At 41.3% G+C, this 22,623-nt stretch overlaps 1 protein-coding gene across 6 annotated transcripts in view; it reads right to left on the bottom strand.

Annotated features, from left to right (window-relative positions):
- Nucleotides 1-6,238: 6,238 nt before the first annotated feature.
- The window catches only part of chd7 (chromodomain helicase DNA binding protein 7), a 328,856-nt gene continuing 312,471 nt past the window's right edge, over nt 6,239-22,623 (bottom strand). For all 6 annotated transcript variants that reach the window (XM_085993014.1, XM_085993016.1, XM_085993015.1 and 3 more), the window contains 4 exons: nt 18,036-18,260; nt 14,898-15,038; nt 13,254-13,358; nt 6,239-8,264 (listed from right to left, as the gene is read on the bottom strand). In XM_085993014.1, the coding sequence (XP_085849140.1) occupies nt 7,347-8,264; nt 13,254-13,358; nt 14,898-15,038; nt 18,036-18,260 (1,389 nt within the window). In that variant the 3' untranslated portion in view covers nt 6,239-7,346. The remainder of the gene's footprint in view (nt 8,265-13,253; nt 13,359-14,897; nt 15,039-18,035; nt 18,261-22,623) is intronic.

Here is a 22,623-nt window from a genome sequence, read left to right as displayed (position 1 = left end):
GAACAAATGAAGAATGGATCATTCACTTTGACCATAAAGTATATAGAGTAACCTTTCAAAGAATTAGACCAATGAAATGCACCTCTCTTCTATGACCATGGGTACTCTAGAAATTATGACCTCTGGCCAGATCAAGAGAAAATGAACCAGTGTCCCACAAACTATTTAGTAGATGTCTGCATAAGTAGCACGAGTACAAGAAATTGCCATGAACCAAGAGATTCAGCTTTTCTGAGAAAAGTCAAAGATCAATTCCAAGTTTTGTACAGCTGTCGTCTTCAAAAAAAATGATCAGTGCTGCACTGACTGCTGGTGCATTAGCTGCAGTGTTAGAAGCTCCCATAAAAGAACACTCATCTCTGTCTCTGATGCCATACAATGCTGTGATTATATAGTTCAGCTGTATGACAGGGAGGTGGTGTTCCAATAGTAGTTGACTATGCGATTATAAGGCAAAGAACAACAGCTGAAGATTGATGCTTTCACCCCAAACATGTGAGTTGATGCAGCACGTGACTGAGCTGGTGATTTAGACCTATCTATGCAAATTATGCCATTAACCATTACTCAATTCTCTATTTGATCATAGGTTTAATAAACCAGCTCAAATTCTAAATATATTCTATTCCGTGATCCTATTTCATATTCCAAGATCTCCTTTCTGTATTTTAAATGTCCATGAACAAAACAAAAAAGCCAAATCACCAAATCTATTCCTTCCAGAATCTGCTCTAAGATGGGCGCCACTTCATTTATTAAATATTTTGAAAGGATATTCTTCAAAATTCCTCCCAAATTCCAAAGCTAATTGAGTAAACTGCAGACGGTCAGCCTCTACTCCTTTATTATTCAATCCTGGTCATAGGTACTTTCATTGATCACTTTCATGGTCCCAGCAGCAGGGCAACCCTTATATTCCTCAATTGATTCTGCTGGGAAACTTCTACTACGCACGGTCAATAGTGAGGGATTTGTCCCACTTTAACTCACTCACCCAGAATTAAAAAGCTTGCATTCCACCATCTCATTCACCTGGCTCTGAATAAATCCAAGGTTTTCACCTCCAATCTGCTACTTAGAAAGCCATTTTGTATTGATCACTTTTAGTACCAAGTAATTCTTCCTTATTGCTTTTTCACTAATTTTAGTACCTTGGCCTACCTTGAAATTGTGCTCCTGATTTATGTTACCTATTCTGTTTAATACGTTGCCTACTTGTAGAAGGTCTGCTCTCGATCACCTGTTTTCAAGGGTAAAAAATCCTAGTGTCAACAGTTTTTGTCTTATAATACTCCTGTGAAGTGCCTTGGGACTTTTTACATTAAAGGCGCTACATAAATACAAGTTGTTATTGTTGTTGTATTTTCTCCCCAGAACACAATTTTTCAAGACCAGGAAACCCTGTGGCTTTTGTCCTATTGAATGTTTGGGGAGGGAAATGTTTCTAACCTCTAGTCTGAAAGTGGCAGGATCCCTCAATAGTGACAAGTGGATATCTCCTTTCAAAAATACTTCTGATACAAGATACCAAGAGCAGTGATAAAGATATATTTTTTGACATAGGATTCAAACAAATCAGTTCAGATATAAGTACTTTTTTTTTTTTTTTTTAACACTTCCAAGCACAATTAGACCAATATTGTTATCTCTCAATAGTAGTTTCTGCAGATATATAGCAAATTTCAGTTAACTCCTGATTGCTATGCTATAAACCCTGCTGGAAAGTGCTCATGAAAGAGAGCAGTTTCAGGCTTGGTTCTGCTGGCACTTGCCCTCTGCTGCAATTGTCTAGTTAATCCTTTGAGAATTTGTATTTTGCCAGGAATGCAAGGCCAGCTCCTGTGACAAAATGTACACGATTTTGCTAGCCTCCCCTCCCCATTTCTTACAAAATTACCATTGTTTAAAGGGCTAAATTGAGGACAGGTAGCATAAATTTGGTTTGTATTGGAATTCCCTTGAATTTAGAAGGTCCTTAAAATAGAGATTTGATAGGGTAGAGGGGGCAATTTTGCCAGCCCTGGGGAAGCGGGTATGGAGGTGGGACTGCCAGGAAAATGGTAGAATTTGGGGGCAGGTGCCTAACCCACCTCCATGCCATCTTGCCAGGAGGCGGGTAGCCGTCCCGCGCCAGGTCCCATCTCCTTGGAGGCAGGAAGGGATTAAAGCCTATTAACTGCCTGTTAACAGGCAGAAAATAGGATTATCCCCTTTTTGCCCTCACAATTGCAGGCTTCCTGAAGTCTCTGAAACCCGCCAGGTCAGCGAGGCGAGTACTGGGTCTGCGGGGGTTGGGTGCAAAAGTGTGCTTTGGCGGTGAGTGATGGGTGCAAGAGTGTAGAGGTGAGTATCTGAGGTAAGTGCAAAGTGTTAGTAAAACTGTACTTACCTTTGTCTCTTCCTGCAGGCTTGTACGTGGAGAGTCTCGGACCTTCGTGTTGGAGATGACAGATGGCCGTTGCATTCTCCAATGCAGCAACCATCTCATTTCTGTAAAAGAAAGAAGTTTGATCAAGACCATCATCAAACTACAGAGAATGTCACTGTTTGACAGCTTCACAGAGCTGTCAAACGATGACGATGCATCTGTCAAAAATGTTTGACAGATGAAACATCATACGTTGATGTTCTCTGCAACTGGCTTTCCCTTAATTGGCCTAAGCCCGCTGGGCGGGCTTAACAAGGTCAATCAAGGGAACATAGCGTGGGTTGGCCAGAAGTTGATGGAGGCGGGACTGAAACCCAACAAGTGGGAGTCCCGTCTCCAAAAGCTCCCCATTGAGAAAATCACCCCGAGAAACTATTTTCTCCAGTGGAGGAATCCAGAACAAGGGGGCATTAGAGCTTGATCATTTCAGAGAGAAATCAGAAAGCCTTTTTTCATTCAAATGAAATGAAAATCTGGAACTCTCTCCCCTAAAAGACTGTATAGGCTGGGTCAATTGATATTTTCAAGACTGAGATCAATATATTTTTTGTTATCAAGGGATATGAAGCAAAGTCGGTTAGATGAAGTTGAGGTACAGATCAGCCACGATCCAATTGAATGACAGACCAGGCTCGAGGGGCTGAATGGCCTATTGTTCCTATGTTCTACTGCACAAGGATTGCCTTGACCAAGTAGCCATTCTTAATGCATGAGCTTAGATAGGGAGTGTCGGCAGAGCGAAGCCAGATTCCATCCTCGCCTGACATCCACACTTTCCAGCAGGGGGTCACAGAGAGTAATCAGGAGCAGATACCTTAGCTGACTTTGCTCCTTTGTAGTCTAAGGGCATGTGGCACAGATCAGCTAATTCAGCAAAATCTATTTGGTTTAGTTCTACAAGATGCAGTGCATTTACCCACAAACCAGTAGGGGAACAAATCACATGCATTGATACTGGGTTAATATTGCAACTATTACTGACCAAAGTAGTGATAATGACAAGCTATAGCCTGGCTCAGATTATTCAATCCAGAAGGTTAAAAGCACCAACAGCATGTTACTGGAAGCTGGGTCTCAGCATCAGCCAGAGTCGAGGATAATTCACAGAAGTGGTCTTGAAGGTCTTAAATGAATTGACAGAGTAACAAAAAGAAACAAAGTTGGTAGCGATGATTTGCAGAATGTTCAAAATTGCAAGTTCTGAAAAGCAACATAGTAACTCTTCCCTAGTGTGCTAAACTTAATGGCAATACCAGGAGAAAAATACAGTAGAGTTGCATGGCTCCTGTATAGCACAAAATTCTTAAGGGATTAGTGTCTTGGTAGTTTTTCCATTTGGGACAACAGGCTATTTATATATGGAGAACATGTTAGAAACTGTACCTGCCCCATAGTACCTAAAAGAGAAATTCTTCAGAGTGGCCTCTATTCAGAGCTGTATTTATCAGTTTCAAGGTTGAACCATCTAATATTTCTCTATCTACTTGACATCAGTCATCAGGAAAATGTTGGAATCCATTATTAAGGCATTGGTAACAGGGCACTTAGAAAATCCTAATATGATTAGGTAGAGTCAACATGGTTTTATGAAAGGAATATTGTGTGTAACAAATTTATTAGAGTTTTTTGATGGAACTAGCAGGGTAGATAAAGGGGAACCAGTGGATGTAGTATATTTGGACTTCCAAAAGACATTTGCAAGGTAAGGGCTCATGGGGTTGGGAGAAATATATTAGCATGGATAGAGGATTGGTTAACGGACAGAAAACAGAGTAGGGATAAATGAGTTATTTTGCGGTTGGCAGGCTGTCACTCATGGGGTGCCGCAAGGATCAGTGCTTGGGCCTCAGCTATTTACAATCTATATTAATGATTTAGATAAAGGGACCAAGTGCAATGTATCCAAGTTTGCTGATCATACAAAGCTAGGTGGGAAAGTAAGCCGTGAGGAAGACACAAAGGAATATAGACAGGTTAAGTGAGTGGGCAATAGGGTGGTAGATACAGTATAATGTTAGGAAATGTGAGGTTACTCACGTTAGTAGGAAGAATAGAAAAGCAGAATATTTTTAAATGGTGAGAAACTATTAAATGTTGGTGTTGAGATTTAGGTGTCCTCGTACAGGAAACACAAAGTTAGTATGCAGCTACAGCAAGCAATTAGGAAGGCAAATGGCATGTTGGCCTTTATTGCAAGGGGGTTGGAGTACACGAGTAAGGAAGTCTTACTACAATTGTACAGGGCTTTGGTGAGACCACAACTGGAAGACTGTGCACAGTTTTGGTCTCCTTATCTGAGAAAGACATACATGCCTTAAAGGCAGTGCAACGAAGGTTCACTAGATTGATCCCTGGGATGAGAGGGCTGTCCTATGAGGAGAGATTGAGCAGATTGCTCCTATACTCTCTGGAGTTTAGAAGAATGAGAGGTGATCTCATTGAAACATATAAGATTCTGAGAGGGATTGACAGGGTAGATACTGAGAGGTTGTTTCCCCTGGCTGGAGAGTCTAGAACTAGGGGGCATAGTCTCAGGATAAGGGGTCTGACATTTAAAATTGAGATAAGGAGGAATTTCTTTACTCAGAGGATTGTGAATCTTTGGAATTCTCTACCCCAAAGGGCTGTGAATGCTGAGTCTTTGAGTATATTCATGGCTGAGATAGATAGATTTTTGGACTCTAGTGGAATCAAGGGACGTGGGGATCGGGCGAGAAAGTGGAGTTGAGGTCGAAGATCAACCACAATCTCATTGAATGGCAGAGCAGGTTCAAAAGGGCCGTATGGCCTACTCCTGCTCGTAATTCTTATGTACTTACCCCTCCCACTCACCATGTTTTAACTTTATGCCAGAGTACTGCTTTATGAATTAAATCCTAATTTCTTAGAAGGAAAAATCTCAAAAGTCCAAGTGATTGGAGAAGAAACAGAGGAGAAGCATTGACAGCAGCTGAAAAATGAAAGTGAATATACTAAAATGAATAAATTCATTATTGCTCGAATTTACTCCCCTTTTAAGGTTTTAGCATATTTACCAAAGATGCAATAGTTTTTTTTAATATAGAGAAGCATTAGATGGCAATGTGAAGCGAGATAAAAGTGTAACACAGATATGTCTCATGCATATAACTCTGCTGACTACTGGTGAACACATAAAAGACTTGAATAAATTGTACTGGGTATATAGTTTAATGTATGGTCAAACAACTCAGATTTAGCAAGAAATGTTTAACATCTGTATACAAGGGACAGATTTCCAGGAGTCAAAATCCCAAACAATTTCACACTCCCAAACATAACAACTCCTTTTGAAAGCTGCAATACTGGATTTATTATTCACTGATTGCAAAAAACCTGTAACTCACATCACACAAGAAATACTGCATTACAATTTCAAAGGTGGTTCTTCAAGCAGGTTATTGTATGTTTTGGGTTCTATCTGTTGGAAATTGGACTAAAGCTAACCAAATTTAAAATCACTGATAACAGAATTTTTCATTATCTGAATTGATTAATTCCACCTGCTGCTGCTATGCAACAGTGGTAAAAGGATAGCATTGCAACATAATGTAGTGGGGATTTCCCCCACCCCACTCGTTTTTATTACAGCCCTAGGCTCATCCACAGCTTACACCATATTTGGTGCTTCGGGCCACACAATGTGCTGCCTGCTGAGTGAGAAAGGCAGTTTAAGCTGACGGATCATGACTTTTGCTTCTACAAACATAATGGTTATGATAATGCTGTGCAGTATACCATCAGCATTTTTAACAGGTGAAGAGAGTAGAACAGAACATAATGAAACCAGAATGCCTAATACTGAATTGGTTTAATAATAAAGCTAAATTTCTTTGTATTTTAAGTACATGTATTGTCCATTTGTAAACATTTACTTCACCAATAAAACCAAAAAAAACTTTCCAGGAGCCAGAATATGGTATGTGTTTCTATTGCTACTAAGCAATGTAACTAGTGAATACCAATCATAATTTGGTTTCTCTAGACTTTTGCTTGTTCTACAGTACATGTCACTGCATATCATGGGTCACTTTTATTAAAAGCATCGTTACTACAGTTGGCAGCAATTTACATCTTATCTTACATGATAGCAGTTTTCAAAATTTTTTTAAAAACATCACAACAAAGAAAACATACATTTACAAAGTCATGTTTGTAAACTTCAATGCTAGTAGAACTGAGGTAATGCTGTTTAGCTTTGTGGCTAAAGTAACAAAGTCCTTTCTTTAGAGAAATGTACCTGAATTTTGTTTATAACAGTGCATTACAAGAAAAAAAAAATCATGAGACAATGCAAATCAACTGTAGTTTAAGTCAGAAATTATGGTCACCCTTTAGGTGTTTTATTGTCCAGATTTTTTTTTAAAAAAAACATTCAACAGCTGCCAAGTTATTGCTGTGCCTCTGGAGTGAGACCTTCACACTATCGTGGGGATTGTCAGTGTGGACTCTATATACAGTCAAATCTATAGGCATGATATGTTCTACAATGACTTTTGTCCATCTGTGCTCTTCACAGCAATGTTAAATATACATCTTCATTATTCCTTTATGAGCAGAAACTGCTTCGGTCACTAACAATCACATGCCATGATTGAAGTTTGCTGCGTATCACAAATTACCATTGGTGAAAAAACGAAAAGCAGAGCATTTGTTTTAACTTCATTCCTTAAATTCAGACACAATTTTGAACTTGATATCGCTTCTAGGATAATAAATAATGCACTGCATAATACTTATGACCAAGACATCTTCGACATCTGCATAACATGACTTGGAACTTTGCTACACTATGTTACAGAGATAGCTTAAAAAACTATGTGTGGACATTTAATGAATATGTAAACAGTAGGACTACAACTTGAAGAGTTTTAAAACACTTAAGTAACTGGAAATGTAATTAATCCTCATCTTCCTCCTCTTCTCCCTCAACTGAGTCCAACCCTGTCGCCTGTGCCAATTCATCTTCCACAAGGGAAGAATCTGCTGGTTTACTGGGGCTTCTCACAGGATCACTGTCATCTGAATTGGCTTCTCCTTCAATGAAACTGCTCTCCTCAGTTTTGCCATCTGTCTTATCCTCTTTATCATCACTTGAGCTCATTGTGCTCTGTAGTCCAGCCAGTGTAGTATGAGGAAAACCAGACAAGGTCATTCCCAGTCCAGGAGGAAGAAACATAGATGGGTAGAATAATCCAGGAGCCATAGTGGAAAGCAAGAATGGGTTGAAAGCAAGAGGGTTGTTGGATAGTCCAGTGGTTGTAGCAGTTGTGAAAGAGCTTGAACTTGCATTATTAGAATCAACTGCAGATTCAGCACTGTTTATTTCCTTATCTTCATTTTCTTTATCATTTTCTTTATCATTTTCTGTCTTAGATGAAATGCCACTTTCTGTTTCACTTGGACCCGATGTTGCTGAAGAAGTACTAGCTGTAGCAGTCAAGGGGTTGCTTAACAAGCCTCCAAGTCCAAACATATTGGGCAGCCCTGCCATGCTTGGAAGCATCAGTGGTAGTAAAGAAGCAGGGTTTTTTGCATCTCCTCCTGTAGGAGCTGTAGCAAGGCCTGATGGGAAGCCCATCAATCCAGCTAACTGAAGACTTTGCAGGTTCTGTAAATTCTGCAGGCTTGCTAGATCCATTCCAGCAAAAAGACTGTTCATCAGTAGTGGGTTTATTCCTGAGGCTGAAGCAGCAGCAGCAGCCGCAGCAGCTTTGGCAATCTCACTTTTAGGCCTTCTCCCTCTCCTACTTGCTCCCTCCTCTCGAACAACTGGCCCAGTGAGAACACGGTCAAACATGGACTCTGGTAGAAAACCCTGAAAAAAGCAACAGCAGTGTCATTGTAATGAATCCTAAGTGCACAATCAGCAAGGGCTCTTCATGATTAATTTATAGCTTCAAAAGCAAATTTAGATTTTGCACGAATATAACTCACGACTTTAAAGACACAGCTGTACAATTTATTATATGCCAAAATTGTGTGCATCAAAAAGCAAACATTTTGGTCTGCAGTAACTACAAAAGGGTACTGGACTACTTCAAATCCAAATTCCACCAACACTCAACTCAGCCAAACACTTGGGGGAAGCCAATCACAGTCAAACCATTAGGGACAACCAACTAATGCCCCTTTCCAACATAATTTAACATATATTGGGTCAATCAACAAACACCATTAACAGCACAAGTGAAAATAAGAGTTCATGTAAGTGTGAGTGGTGTAGAGAAAACCTAAAATCCAAAAATATCCATCAAGTATTATAATAACTCGTGGAAATAGAAACATAGGGGTAGATTTTCCCGAACCGACAGGAATTTGGACATGAGTCTAGGTTCAGATCGGTCATGGCTCTGTGGGTAGCGGAGCGGGCCCAGGGGCCGTGTAGCCTGATCCTGCTCCTATTTTGTGTGTCTAATTCTGTTGGTCCCTTAGAGGATGAGACCGGGAAATTAATGGTGGGAAATATGGAGATGGCAAAAACACAATGAATATTTTACATCAGTCTTTACAGTAGAAGACACTAAGAATATCCCAACACTGGACAAACAGGGGGCTAAAGGGGGGGAGGAGCTAAACACAATCAAAATCACTAAGGAAGTGGTACTCGGTAAAATAATGGGACTCAAGGCGGATAAATCACCTGGAGCTGATGGCTTACATCCTAGGGTCTTGAGGGAAGTGGCAGTAGGGATTGTGGATGCATTGGTAATAAGTTTCCAAAACTCCCTGGACTCGGCAAAGGTCCTGGCAGACTGGAAAACTGCTAATGTAACACCCTTATTTAAAAAGGGCAGTAGACAGAAGGCTGGAAACTATAGACCGGTTAGCCTAACATCTGTGGTAGGTAAGATTTTGGAGTCCATTATTAAGGAGACAGTAACAGGACATTTGGATAATCATAATTTAATAGGACAAAGTCAGCATGGTTTTATGAAGGGGAAGTCGTGTTTGACAAATTTGCTGGAGTTCTTTGAGGAAGTAACGTATAGGGTGGATAAAGGGGAACCAGTGGACGTAGTGTATTTAGACTTCCAAAAGGCATTTGACAAGGTGCCACACAAAAGATTATTGCTTAAGATAAAAAAATCACGGGATTGGGGGTAATATTCTGGCATGGATAGAGGATTGGCTATCTAACAGAAGGCAGAGAGTTGGGATAAATGGTTCATTCTCAGACTGGCAATCAGTAACTAGTGGTGTTCCGCAGGGGTCAGTGCTGGGTCCCCAACTCTTTACAATCTATATTAACGATATGGAGGAGGGGACCGAGTGTAACATATCAAAGTTTGCAGATGATACTAAGATGGGAGGGAAAGTAGTGAGTGAGGAGGACATAAGAAACCTGCAAGGGGACATCGACAGGCTAAGTAAGTGGGCAGAGATTTGGCAGATGGAATACAATACTGGAAAGTGAGGGGTTATGCACTTTGGCAGGAAAAATCGTAGAGCAAGTTATTATCTTAATGGCAAGAAACTGGAAAGTACTGAAGTACAAAGGGATCTGGGGGTCCTGGTGCACGAAACTCAAAAGGTTAGTATGCAGGTGCAGCAAGTGATTAAGAAGGCCAATGGAATGTTGGCTTTCATTGCTAGGGGGATAGAATATAAAAATAGGGAGGTATTGCTTCAGTTGTACAAGGTATTGGTGAGACCGCACCTGGAATACTGCATACAGTTTTGGTGTCCATACTTAAGAAAGGACATACTTGCTCTCGAGTCAGTACAAAGAAGGTTCACTCGGTTAATCCCGGGGATGAGGGGATGGACATATGAGGAGAGGTTGAGTAGATTGGGACTCTACTCATTGGAGTTCAGAAGAATGAGAGGCGATCTTATTGAAACATATAAGATTGTGAAGGGGTCGGATCGGGTGGATGCGGGGAAGATGTTCCCGATGATGGGTGAAACTAGAACTAGGGGGCATAGTCTTAGAATAAGGGGCTGCTCTTTCAAAACTGAGATGAGGAGGAACTACTTCACTCAGAGGGTGGTAGGTCCATGGAATATGCTGCCCCAAAAAGCTGTAGAAGCTACATCATTACATAAATTTAAAACAGAAATAGACAGTTTCCTAGAAGTAAAGGGAATTAAGGGTTACGGGGAGCGGGCAGGAATTTGGACAGGAGTCTAGGTTCGGATCGGTCATGGCCCTGTGGATAGCGGAGTGGGCCCAGGGGCCGTGTAGCCTGCTCCTGCTCCTATTTCGTGTGTCTAATTCTGTTAGATTCAGGAGATGGTTCTGTGATAGTGGATTGGCGGTTAGGATCAGATCAGCCATGATCTTATTGAATGGCGGAGCAGGCTCGAGGGGCCGATTGGCCGACTCCTGCTCCTATTTCTTATGTTCTTAACCTGTCGGGAAGAAGGCGGGACTTCCCCTTTCGGGTTTTTGATCTGCCTACTTCGACCTCCGGCCAATCCGCACGATTTTCCCTTGATTGACCTTGTTGAGCCCGTCCAGCGGGCTCAGCAGGCCAATTAAGAGCCACCCGGCAACAGGTGACGTCACAGACTGCAATTTCATCTGTCAAGAGTTCTTGACAGATGAAATATCAGTGTTTCACAGTTGTTTGAAGCTGTCAAACACTGACAGTCTGAGTTCTGACATGAGTCCTTCTCCACAGACTCGGTTAGAACTGTCACCGGCACTCAAAGCTGAAGGCTGTCACTTTTCACAGATCGCAGCCATTCAGCTTTCAGTTCCGGCTGAGTGATGCGCTCCCGACGGCTACAGGAAGAAAGGCTGTTAAGGTAAGTACAGGTAAGTAAAAGTTCTTTACACACTTTAGACGCACCAAACACACTTACCTTTACACTCATGCACCCATCACTCACCTGAGCACCGACATCACGACCCCTCCAACTCCTTCAACCCGACGGCCCGCCTGCTCTAACCTGGCGTGGTTTGGAGCTGTCGGGAAACCCACACGAAACCCCTCAAAATAGGGATTAGGCTAAAAACTGCCTGTTACCTGTTAACAGGCAGTTAATTGGCACTAATCCCTTCCACCTGGTTTCGGCGGGTCCCAGTGTGGGGCGGGTACCTGCCGCCCCTGAAACTTACGTGGGGCGGGGTTTTGGGCGGGATGGTGTCGGGACCCCCAAATTCGGGATTTCCCCCCCACCCCTGACACGCCTGAAACCCCGCCTGATGGCTCCATGAAAATCCAGCCCATAATCTATGCCAGAATTTATGAACCATATTGTGGACTTTACAATTCAAAATCATACTACCAAACAAACTAATTTTGAAATAACAACAGAAAACGCTGGAAAAACTCAGCAGGCCAGGCAACATCCGTGGAGAGAGAAACAGAGTTGACGTTTCAGGTCAAAACCCTTCTTCAGAACTGAGGATAAAAAAGCAGGAAATGTAACAGATTAAAAGGAAAGTTTGGGGGCTGGGAAATGGGGGCGGGGATGAAAGAACAAAAGGGAAGGTCTGAGAGGTGAAGAGACATTCAAGGCGAGACGAGATGGTAATAGGACAGGTAAAGAGACAAAGGATGGCTCTAGATGAAGTGTGAAATGCGCTGGCAGAATGAGAGACAACTGCCATGTGGGAGAGAAAAAAAAGGAAAAGGCACAAACCAAAAGGCGTGGATAAAAAATATAATAGGGCCCGAGGTTATGATGTGAAATTGTTGAACTCAATATCGAGTCCGGAAGGCTGTAAAGTGCCTAATCGGAAGATGAGGTGCTGTTCCTTGAGCTTACGCTGAGCTTCCGTGGAACAATGCAAGAGGCCACCCTTACGGACTGAACGGAGGTGTTCCACAAAGCGGTCACTCAATCTGGGTGATTGGGTGATCACTTTGCGGAACACCTCCGTTCAGTCCATAAGGGTGACCCCGAGCTTCCGGTCACCTGTCATTTCAATTCACCGCTCCATTCCCACTCAGACCTCACCATCCACGGCCTGTTGCATTGTTCCACGGAAGCTCAGCGTAAGCTCAAGGAACAGCACCATATCTTCCGATTAGGCACTTTACAGCCTTCCGGACTCAATATTGAGTTCAACAATTTCACATCATAACCTCGGCCCCTATTATATTTTTATATATTTTTTATCCACACCTTTGGTTTGTGCCTTTTCCTTTTTTTTCTCTCCCACATGGCAGTTGTCTCTCATTCTGCCAGCACATTTCACACTTCATCGAGAGCCATCCTTTGTCTCTTTACCTGTCCTATTATCATCGTCTCGCCTTGAATACCTCTTAATGTCTCTTCACCTCTCAGACCTTCCCTTTTGTTCTTTCATCCCCTCCCCCATTTACCAGCCCCCAAACTTGCCTTTTAATCTGTTTAATTTCCTGTTTTTTCTCAGTTCTGAAGAAGGGTTTCGACCTGAAACGTTAACTGTTTCTCTCTGCACGGATGTTGCCTGGCCTGCTGAGTTTTTCCAGCGTTTCCTGTTGTTATTTCGAATTTCCAGCATCCGCAGTATTTTGCTATCATAAACTAATCTTGACATTGTTTTACATAATGCAATCTAACTGAGATTGGCATTTTAAAGTGAGCTTTTGGCATTTGTAACCAAATCAATTGTGGTGTGCTACAATTTAGTTCACAAAAGCAAAGTGCAGTCACCTGATATAACTTTAATTGATCCGGCATACAAACTGAGTTACCCACTAAATAATTAATCTTTGCTGAATGTACACTGAAACAAATCTCCATTCCCAAAGTCGAAAGACAATACATTTTACATAGCCTGAGTGTCCTGCCTTATTCTATACAGATTCTCAAATACATTCATCTTATTTTGTTAAGACTGACTCATGACAAGAATAGCCACACTTACAGACTGCTTGACAACATCAGCCCAATCAGGTGCAACAGCAAACTCAGGATTTTCTTCAAGCCATCTGGGCAGGTCTTTCATTGGTGGGGCCATGGCACCACCCATCTAACATAGTTGGAAAAAAAAGTATTAATGCCTTGGGTAGTGTATAACTTTGCTTTGTGATTTATTACCTAAATGTTGAATACACATATTCTTTATATATCTTACTTCATTGAAAAATGCTTCCATTTGGGGAGTTTACTAAGAAAATGCAGCGCTTCCAAACCATTGTAAAAAAAAAAATAACTAATTGCCACTGGAAATATGAAAAGGCCTTAATACAAGTTACCATGTTCCAAAACTACAGTGATCATCTCTACACAGATAAAGAAATGAGGTTGTTGATTATGGAAAAAAAAACTTAATATGCACAATAATCTCCAACAGCTCCATCATGTGGATTTTCATAATGCCGAAATTAATTCCCCCCCCCAAATAACAGTTGAGTTATAAAAACCAAGATTAAAAAATGCTTGTTCAGCATCTTTAGATTTTCAGTTTAAAACAGGATTACAAGACACATTTTCTTGAGCTTTTTACTTACACAAGGTAATTTAGAAAGAATTCACTTGTACACCCCATCAAAATAAAGATCGCCATGCTGTTCAATAGGTTTCAGACCACAGATGTTAAAGATATATAAATGACCAAAATAGCATTTTTATACAAAGTTAATCAGCTGATCAACTGTACACTTAAGCCAGTTAAATCTTAAACTAAAATTTAAAAAAAGATTACGATGAAATAGCCACAGAAATGCAGACGGGGAACAGACTACTTTCCATTATAAATATTACAAAATGTCCACAAAAACATTCTACACCAAAAGAAAATTCATATCCCACGGTAGGTTTGGCTTATAAATGTTATGTTTACTATTTATTCCTAGGTTGTTTAAACCTACTGGTTTCAATTTATTTAAAATTTACACCTGCTAAAACAATTGACAAAAATCAAATATCCAAAAATTAGGAATACCCCGTCAGCTGGGCTCAGTTAGTAGGACTTTCACCCCGGAGTCAAAAAGTCACCTGTTCAAGCTCTATTCCGGGACTTAAGCATTAATGCAGTACTGAGAGTATGCTGCATTGTCACAAGTGCTGTCTTTTCGATTCAATGCTAACTTAATGTCCTGTTTGGCTGTTCAGGTGGATGAAAACAATCTGATGGCACTATTCAAAGAAGAGCAGGGAGCCCTCCCGATATCCTGCCAACATTTCTCATCAACCAACACTACCAAAAATGGAGTACTGGTCATCGATCCCATTTGGCGTTTGTGGGATCTTGCTATGCACAAAGTGTGTCATGTTTGCACACACAATAGTCACTGCACTTCAAAAGTAATTCATTGGATGCAAAGCACTTTGGGAAGTTTAGTTAATAAAAACTTATCTGCTACTGTACATATGGCTGGCTTAAAACAGATATTAGCACATCAGCTTTTGCACTGTTCTGATAGCTGTGCTAATTATCTTGAAACTTCAATGTAATGTAAAAGGGAAGTTGATTTCAGTGTTGACACAAAGCATAAATTGGCTAAAGTGACTTGAGTTCTTGCCAATCAGATTACCAGTTCTCTCTCGTAAATTTACATAACCATACCTTTTTCCCATTTCTTTTATTAACAACAGGCACTCTTTCATCTCCTGTCAAAGTGTTAACATCCAGTTTGTTAGGATTTCTACAGCGATGCCTTTTCTGTTTAGGTTTTTGAAATGGGGTCAAAAGCACCTCTCCACTCTTCTGTGAAAGGGAAAAATAGTCAAACAAGTTCACTCGTGTCATTTGGGATCATGCACATTTAAACAAACTATTCACAGTCCTGTGAAAATAAATTTATATGGTTAGAATTTCTATAAATACCATCTTAGAAATATACAAAGAGCAGATTTTTGCAAATGTTCTACTGTATTACATTTATTTATTTGATGAGAAAGTCATAAGCAATGCATTTCAGTGGAAGTTCTGTTCTGTTGAATCACTATTTACTCAATTAAACACAGAATTAGACATTTCATAAAAATATAACCCTTAATGGCTCTGGGAAAGTGAAAAAAATCATGCTTTTGCATTTTGTTGCAAATGAACAATTTCCACAAATCTACACATTGAGCGAGAGAAGGTGCAGAATATTGTACAGGAATTTGCTCTACATAATACAGAAAAGGTACAAAGTGATCTCCAACATAGAGGTGGAGGAGCTGGGTAGGGTAAGCAAAGATTACAAACTCCAAGTCTTCAGAGCAGGACTGAAGAAACTGGATAGTAGGATTGCATGAAGTGATTTTTTTGTCCCACTGAACCATCTCGAGATACATAATTGGAGAGTATGGCGAATTTAATTTGGTAAATGGCCATGTTAGCAGCTAGATGAATCAGAGGTCGGAATGGAAAACAGCTTCAACTCATTAAATGGAAGCCATCAACATTAATTGGCTGAGTTAGCTAATTATTACTAGTCATATACACAAATGGCTTCTGTGCTACAGATGAATGCAAAATCTTAGGATCAAATTAAACTGCCCAGGAAATTACAGCTCTAGTGAATGAAAAATGTGGCAAACTTGAAAACTCAGCATAATTTTACATCAGTGGAATGCTTCAGTGTTTGCATTGTTAGCAGACTGTAGGTAAACAGTAGCTTAGTGAACTGTCACAGCATGTCTATTATGAGAACAGTGGAATTTTATTTAAACACCTGATGCAAGGCTTATAACAGGGAATGCTACATCTTATATTTTGTCCTTGTACAAGACCTTAGTCAGGCATCACTTGGAATACTGTGTCCAGTTTTGGTCTCCTCACATGGTGAGTGATACTGAGGCTTTGGAAAGGGTGCAGAGGAGGGCCACTAGGCCAATTCCCAGTATAAAGCATCTTAGTTATCAAGATGGGCTGAGAGAGTTGGGACTCTACACTCTCGAGAAGCACAGACTTAGGGGTGATCTGATTGAGGTTTATAAGATAATGAAGGGAATAGATTATGTTCCAGTTGACAGTTTGTTCCAATTAAATAGATTAAAGAGGGTTCGGGGTCACAATTTTAAGTTATACAAGCTCAGATCTAGGTTTGATGTCAGGAGGTGGTTCTTTTCTCAGAATAGTAGAGCTCTGGAACAGGCTGCTGTCTCGTGCGGTGGACGCCGATTCGCTGAATTCCTTCAAGCGAGAGCTGAACCCGTTTCTGGCTGGGGAGATCACCTCTTACTAAAGGTAGGTACTACAGAGAATTCAGGGCCAGAGTTATCTCCTGGACTAGTTTTGATCGCTTTGATGGGTCGGAGAGAAATTTTCCAGATTCCCCCCCCCCCCCAAATTGGCCTGGGTTTTTATTTGGTTTGTCGCCTCTCCCGGGAGATCCCATGGTTTGGGGTGGGGTGGAGAGTGTATATTTTGTGATACACAAGGTATCACTATTGTGTGGGACAGGCTGCATGGAACAGATGGTCTTTGCCAGTCAGTCATTGTTTGTATATGGAACTAAACTGCAGACATGTTTCTCTGCTACTACAGGTGTGTGGGGTGGGTGGAATAAAAAAGTGCAGCAATTAGTCTTGCTTTGGAGGGGTTGCTCTCTCTGTTTTTAAATGCTCACACATTGTAGTGCTAAATAAAAAGACTTGCATTTATATAGCGCCTTTCCCGACCTCAGGCCACCCCAAAGCACTTTACAAACTGGGTTCATGATTTAAAGCTTTTGGATCTCTTCACTATTTACGTATATAAGCCATATTTGCTATTAAATATAAACCTTATGGTGAGTTTCTGAGAGCAACTCTCAAGTAATCTACCGTTTAGAACAGTGGCCCCTCAGCCAAAAAGTAGCGAGTTTCCCACCTTCATGTTAGTCAGGATTTGACTTTCTGGTTACACCATAGGTTCTCCAAACTAGATCCTCGGTGTCTGCAAGGTCATCAGATTTTTGATTACAGCTGGTCATGCTGTGTACTGTGAGCAGATTGTCCTACATAGAAGATAGGAGCAGGAGTAGGCCATTCGGCCCCTCGAGCCTGCTCCACCATTCAATGAGATCATGGCTGATCATCCAAGTTCAGTACCCTGTCCCTGCCTTCTCCCCATATCCCTTGATCCCTTTAGCCTTAAGAAATATGTCCTAAATTCTGTACTCTACTGTTTTTTTTCTATAATTGTTAACTTACTAACATGTTGTTTGTTTTACAGTAATAAATATTTTCTGAAAGTATAGCATAGCTTTCCTGTGGGTAGTTTACACCATCTTTTGAAAGTTTGGATGGGAGTTCCCAGGGATGCTTACTATTTGTATGGGATGTCCCAGAAATAAAAGCTTGAAAGTGACTGACTCCGTCTTAAGACTACAAAGCAAATAAAACATGGGAACAAAAGTTTTAAAAAAAATTTGATTTAGATTATTTGAGCTTTCTTCAGATTAATGGGGACACACAATTACTGCATAGATTTACACCATGTTTGGAATGAGCTTCTGAGATGAAAGTTAACATATTTCTATTGAATTTTATTCCCTTCAAAAACAAAATGTACTTTCTCCTTACTGTAAACAGCAGTCACAAAAACAAAATCAGCATAAAATATAGTTCAAAATAGCAAAAACTGGAAAGCCTAGTTATAATCTGGAAACTTGGGGTGTTTGTCATTTGGTATAAAAATAGCTGCTAGTGCAATCGTACACCATTTTTTTTATGGTAAGCAGATAGTATTCTTAGGACACTATCATGTAAATATCTGTATTGCTGTACTTACTGGTACATAACTAGGCATGTCCACAGTATAAGCTGGGTGAACTTTCAGCCATTCCACCAAATCTTTATTTTTGGGGGCTTCTTCTCCTACCAGTCTGGTCCCATCTTCTAAGTTAATAACAGGGATGTGTGCCTCTGGGTCCAATTGACCAGGGGATGGAATGTTTCTTGGTTGTGATGCTGTCTGTGTGCTCTCCTCAAAAGCTTTGGTCACTTCTGCATCATCCTGCATGTAGAAATGCATCATTACTAATACTGCAAACAGATAATTGCTTGTCTACACCATTAGGGGACTTTATATATGAAAATCCAGGCAGGCATTTAAGCAAATAAAATAATTTCATTCTTTCCACGTACAAATTTTTCATCTTCACAAGGGAAGTCAAAGGTATTTTACAAATTCTGCACTGTACACCTCGTGACCTTCATCCACAACTTTATTCTAGATGAAGCCTCAATTTTCTTTCTCTTATTGACAAGTCTTGTATGTTGTTCAGTACATTGGAGAGTTCAAGTTTCATTACATCAGCTCTCTGTATGCAGCTGTTGAATTGTCCTAAAACCCAACAACTGGTTCACTAATGTCCTTTAGGGAAGGAAACTTGCTTTCCTTACCTGGTCTGGGCTATATGTGGCTCCAGTCCCACAACAAAGTGCTTGACGCTTCACTGCACTCTGAAGTCGCCTAGCAAGGAACTCAGTTGTGAAGAAGGCCCATCAACACCTTCTCAGGGCAATAAATGCCAGCCTTTCCAGCAACAGCACACCCCGATGCCACTACAGTCCCTCAGCTTACTGGGGTCTGCTTCAATTTTGGTTGGTTTGTTCTTGCCTGCACTAACTCTTGGTTTTAAGATTTCCATCAAATGTCATGGATCCTTTCTAATGGCACATGCTCATGACAACTGCCTAAAGCCATCTAATTGGGAACAGTCTTCCAAAGATTTGCTGTCGGAGCAAACTCATACTCCAACTTTGTAGTCAAAGGAGAAGGCATCTGGAACTCAAAATAAGTTCTATAGCATTAATCTCCTCAACCATAGGTTCTCACGATTTGATCCCAATAGAGCTAACTGGTCTCGGTCTTCAATTGATAACATTGTAGTATTGGTATTACTCTGAAGAGTGCAGCCTTTGGCTTTAGTCAAAGCACCTCTGAATCAATTATGACCCCGATGCCAATGCTGACACCCAACTAGGTACACTACAGTCATCAGTCTCACACAATTATAAAAGTAGTTCGTTGCTTGCATTAGTTATCACTATCATCTCCAAGTGAATAGCTGACTTTGATTAACTAGCCATCATGATGCTTACATTACCAAGACAGGCAGTGATACTAATGTTGGAAGCTTATGAGTTGTCTAACATCCATGGTCTGGTACTAGCCTATTGACTGGCCCAGTAAACCTTAACGTGAGCTGTTAGGTGCTTAATCCATTTTCTGAGGATAAGCATGCAATGGAATGCATCTCCAAGAGCCTTAGCAGATACAGGCAACTGCCATGCAACATGCTTTCCTTTGAGCGAGTAAGTCCTATTTATTAAACACTCTTCAATGTGCTTCCAGGTGCAAACAAGATAGGGAGGTTTCCTACAAAAGGGAAGATCTGTGCCTTCTGAATAAGTGTCAAAACACTCTACTCAACTTATTATTGGAGGTATTTGGACTTTTACTCTTGCATTCTATATCTCATGTATTGAGTCTTCCTGATGCACCCTTTAGTCAAAATAGGCGAGAATATATTCTATACAGCTGAGTGGTGAGTCACGGTATCATGGCACAAAATTCTTCATGTCAAATACACTCTCGCCGAGTTCAAGCCCCACTACAAACTTCAGCACATAATTAAGGAAAGCTAGCACGGATTTGTTAAAGGCAAATCGTGTTTAACCAACTTGATCGAGTTTTTTGATGAGGTAACAGAGAGGGTTGATGAGGGCAATGCTGTTGACATGATGTACATGGAATTCCAAAAGGCGTTCAGCAAAGTGCCACATAATAGGCTTGCCAGCAAAGTTGAAGCCCATGGAATAAAGGGAACAGTGGTGGCATGGATACAAAATTGGCTAAGTGACAGGAAACAGAGAGTAGTGGTGAACAATTGTTTTTCGGACTGGAGGAAGGTATACAGTGGTGTTCCCTAGGGGTCGGTTCTAGGACCGCTGCTTTCTTGATGTATATTAATGACTTGGATGTGGGTGTACAGGGCACAATTTCAAAATTTGCAGATGACACAAAACTTGGAAGTATAGTGAACAGTGAGGAGGATAGTGATAGACTTCAAAAGGACAGACAGGCTGGAGGAATGGGCGGACACGTGGCAGATGACATTTAATGCAGCGAAGTGTGAAGTGATACATTTTGGTAGAAAGAATGAGGGGAAATATAAACTAGAGGGTACAATCCTAAAGGGGGTGCATGACGAGCGAGACCTGGGGGTATATGTGCACAAATCGTTGAAGGTGGCAGGGCAGGTTGAGAAAGCAGTTAAAAAGGCTTACGGGATCCTGGGCTTCATGAATAGAGGTACAGGTAGACTATCCTTTATCCGCACTTCCGAAAACTGAAAACCGAAAGTTTTTTCGTGGAGCGTAAGTCGTGCGCACGACATGACCCGAGTGGCGCCAAACATGACAGGAGTGGACTGGGAGCTCAGCCTTTCCCTGTGAGCAGGGCAGAGGGTCACAGAGTTCCCTCCTGGGTAGGAGATTGCAGGCCGAGCCGGGCAGTGTGAAGGAGGTACCGGGAGAGTGAACCCAACAATACAGCGGCCCGTCCGATAGTCTTTTCTCCACCGCCCCCCCCCCCAACCTGATTTGCGGGCCAGCTTAGTGTAGGGGTCAGCCGATATCCGGCTTTCCCACAACTGGCGGCGGCAGTCGAGCCCCAGACCCCCGCTAAGTCAAAGAATTCAGATACGGAGCAGGGGGAGCCGGAAACCTCGATCTAACGGCAGAAATCAGCAGCCGTTTGGTTAGGTTTTTTTTCTTCCCCTAGCATTTTTTTACTTCCCCTAGCATTTTTTTTAAACAGTCAGGCTGTGGAAAGAGTCTCTGTAGCTTAGCAACAGCTTCACAGACGCTTCCAAGGCAGGGCCCGAGTGTTTACAAGCTGTTGCTAAGCAACAGTGTTTGTTGTCAGATACGGAGATGAAAACCTTCTGAAATCCGAAAAATTCCGAAAACCGAAACACAGCTGGTCCCAAGGTTTTCGGATAAAGGATAGTCTACCTGTATAGAGTACAAAAGTGTGGAAATTATGATGGACCTGTATAAAACACTGCTTTGGCCTCAACTAGAGTACTGTGTCCAATTCTGGGCACCACACTTTAGGAAGGATGTGAAGGCCTTAGAGAGGGTGCAGAAAAGATTTACGAGAATGATTCCAGGGATGAGGGACTTCAGTTGTGTGGACAGACTGGAGAAGCTGGGGTTATTCTCCTTGGAGCAGAGAAGATTGAGGGGAGATTTGATAGAGGTGTTCAAAATCATGAGGGGTCTGGACAGAGTAGATAGAGAGAAACTGTTCCCATTGACAGGAGGGTTGAGAACCAGAAGACACAGATTTAAGGTGATTGGCAAAAGAACCAAAGGCAACATAAGAAAAAACTTTTTTACTCAGCGAGTGGTTAGGATCTGGAATGTACTGCCTGAAAGGGTGGCGGAGGCAAACTCAATCACTGCTTTCAAAAGGGAGTTGGATAAGTACCGAAAGAAAAACATTTACAGGGCTACGGGGAAAGGGCGGGGGAGTGGGACTAGCTGAGGTGCTCTTGCAGACAGCCGGCACGGGCTGAATGGCCTCATTCCGTGCTGTAACCATTCTATGGTTCTATGATCTTGGATCACACTTCAGTGCAGCACTGAGGAAGTACTGCACTGTCAGAGGTGTTGTCTTTAGATGAGACCTTAAAACTGAGGCACTATTGAAAACCAAGTTTTTTTTTTTAACCCTGTTAAAATAGAAAATTATCCTGTTTGTTGGTGGCGACGGAATTACAATATATTCGTAAAAATGATCCTGGCCAAGCTAGCATCATGCAGGACTGGTAATCACGTTATTGTCCAATAATCTAGACTCAGATCACGAATCAAGTGATAATTTCCTCAATCTGGCCAAGCAACACTACTCAAAACATAACTCTAAGTCAGAATATAGTTACAATTGCACAGAAAATGTAAAATGTTCTTCTCATATTTAGGATCCGTTTTTATTAAAGAAGCAATCCAATTTTACTGAACACAAGAGCATTAGGATTTGGAAAAGATCTTACGATGCATTTATCACTCTGGTTGGTGGGCTGCAATTAATGCTAAAGTTTCTGGTTTGTACCACGTTACCATTAAGTATGATATAAAGTGTTATGTAATTGGCACAAAGTGAGAATATCAATGCAAAAAATAAATAAGTGACAAAGGAGAATGGTACAGTATGGAAGTGCACTTTCCTTTCAGCTGCAAGGTTGGGAGACGGACATGAACATCACAACTACTGTTGATGCTGCTCTGATCTGACAACAGGAGCTACACTACATAGAGTGAGCTTGATTCTGCCAGTTAACCTTGTCCTCCCCAAGTTGCCAAAC

The sequence above is a fragment of the Somniosus microcephalus genome, chromosome 7 (assembly GCF_052327205.1).
Source record: "Somniosus microcephalus isolate GS21.2 chromosome 7, FLI_Smic_1.0, whole genome shotgun sequence".
NCBI lineage: Eukaryota > Metazoa > Chordata > Chondrichthyes > Squaliformes > Somniosidae > Somniosus > Somniosus microcephalus.
This window is presented reverse-complemented; position numbering and strand designations above follow the sequence as displayed.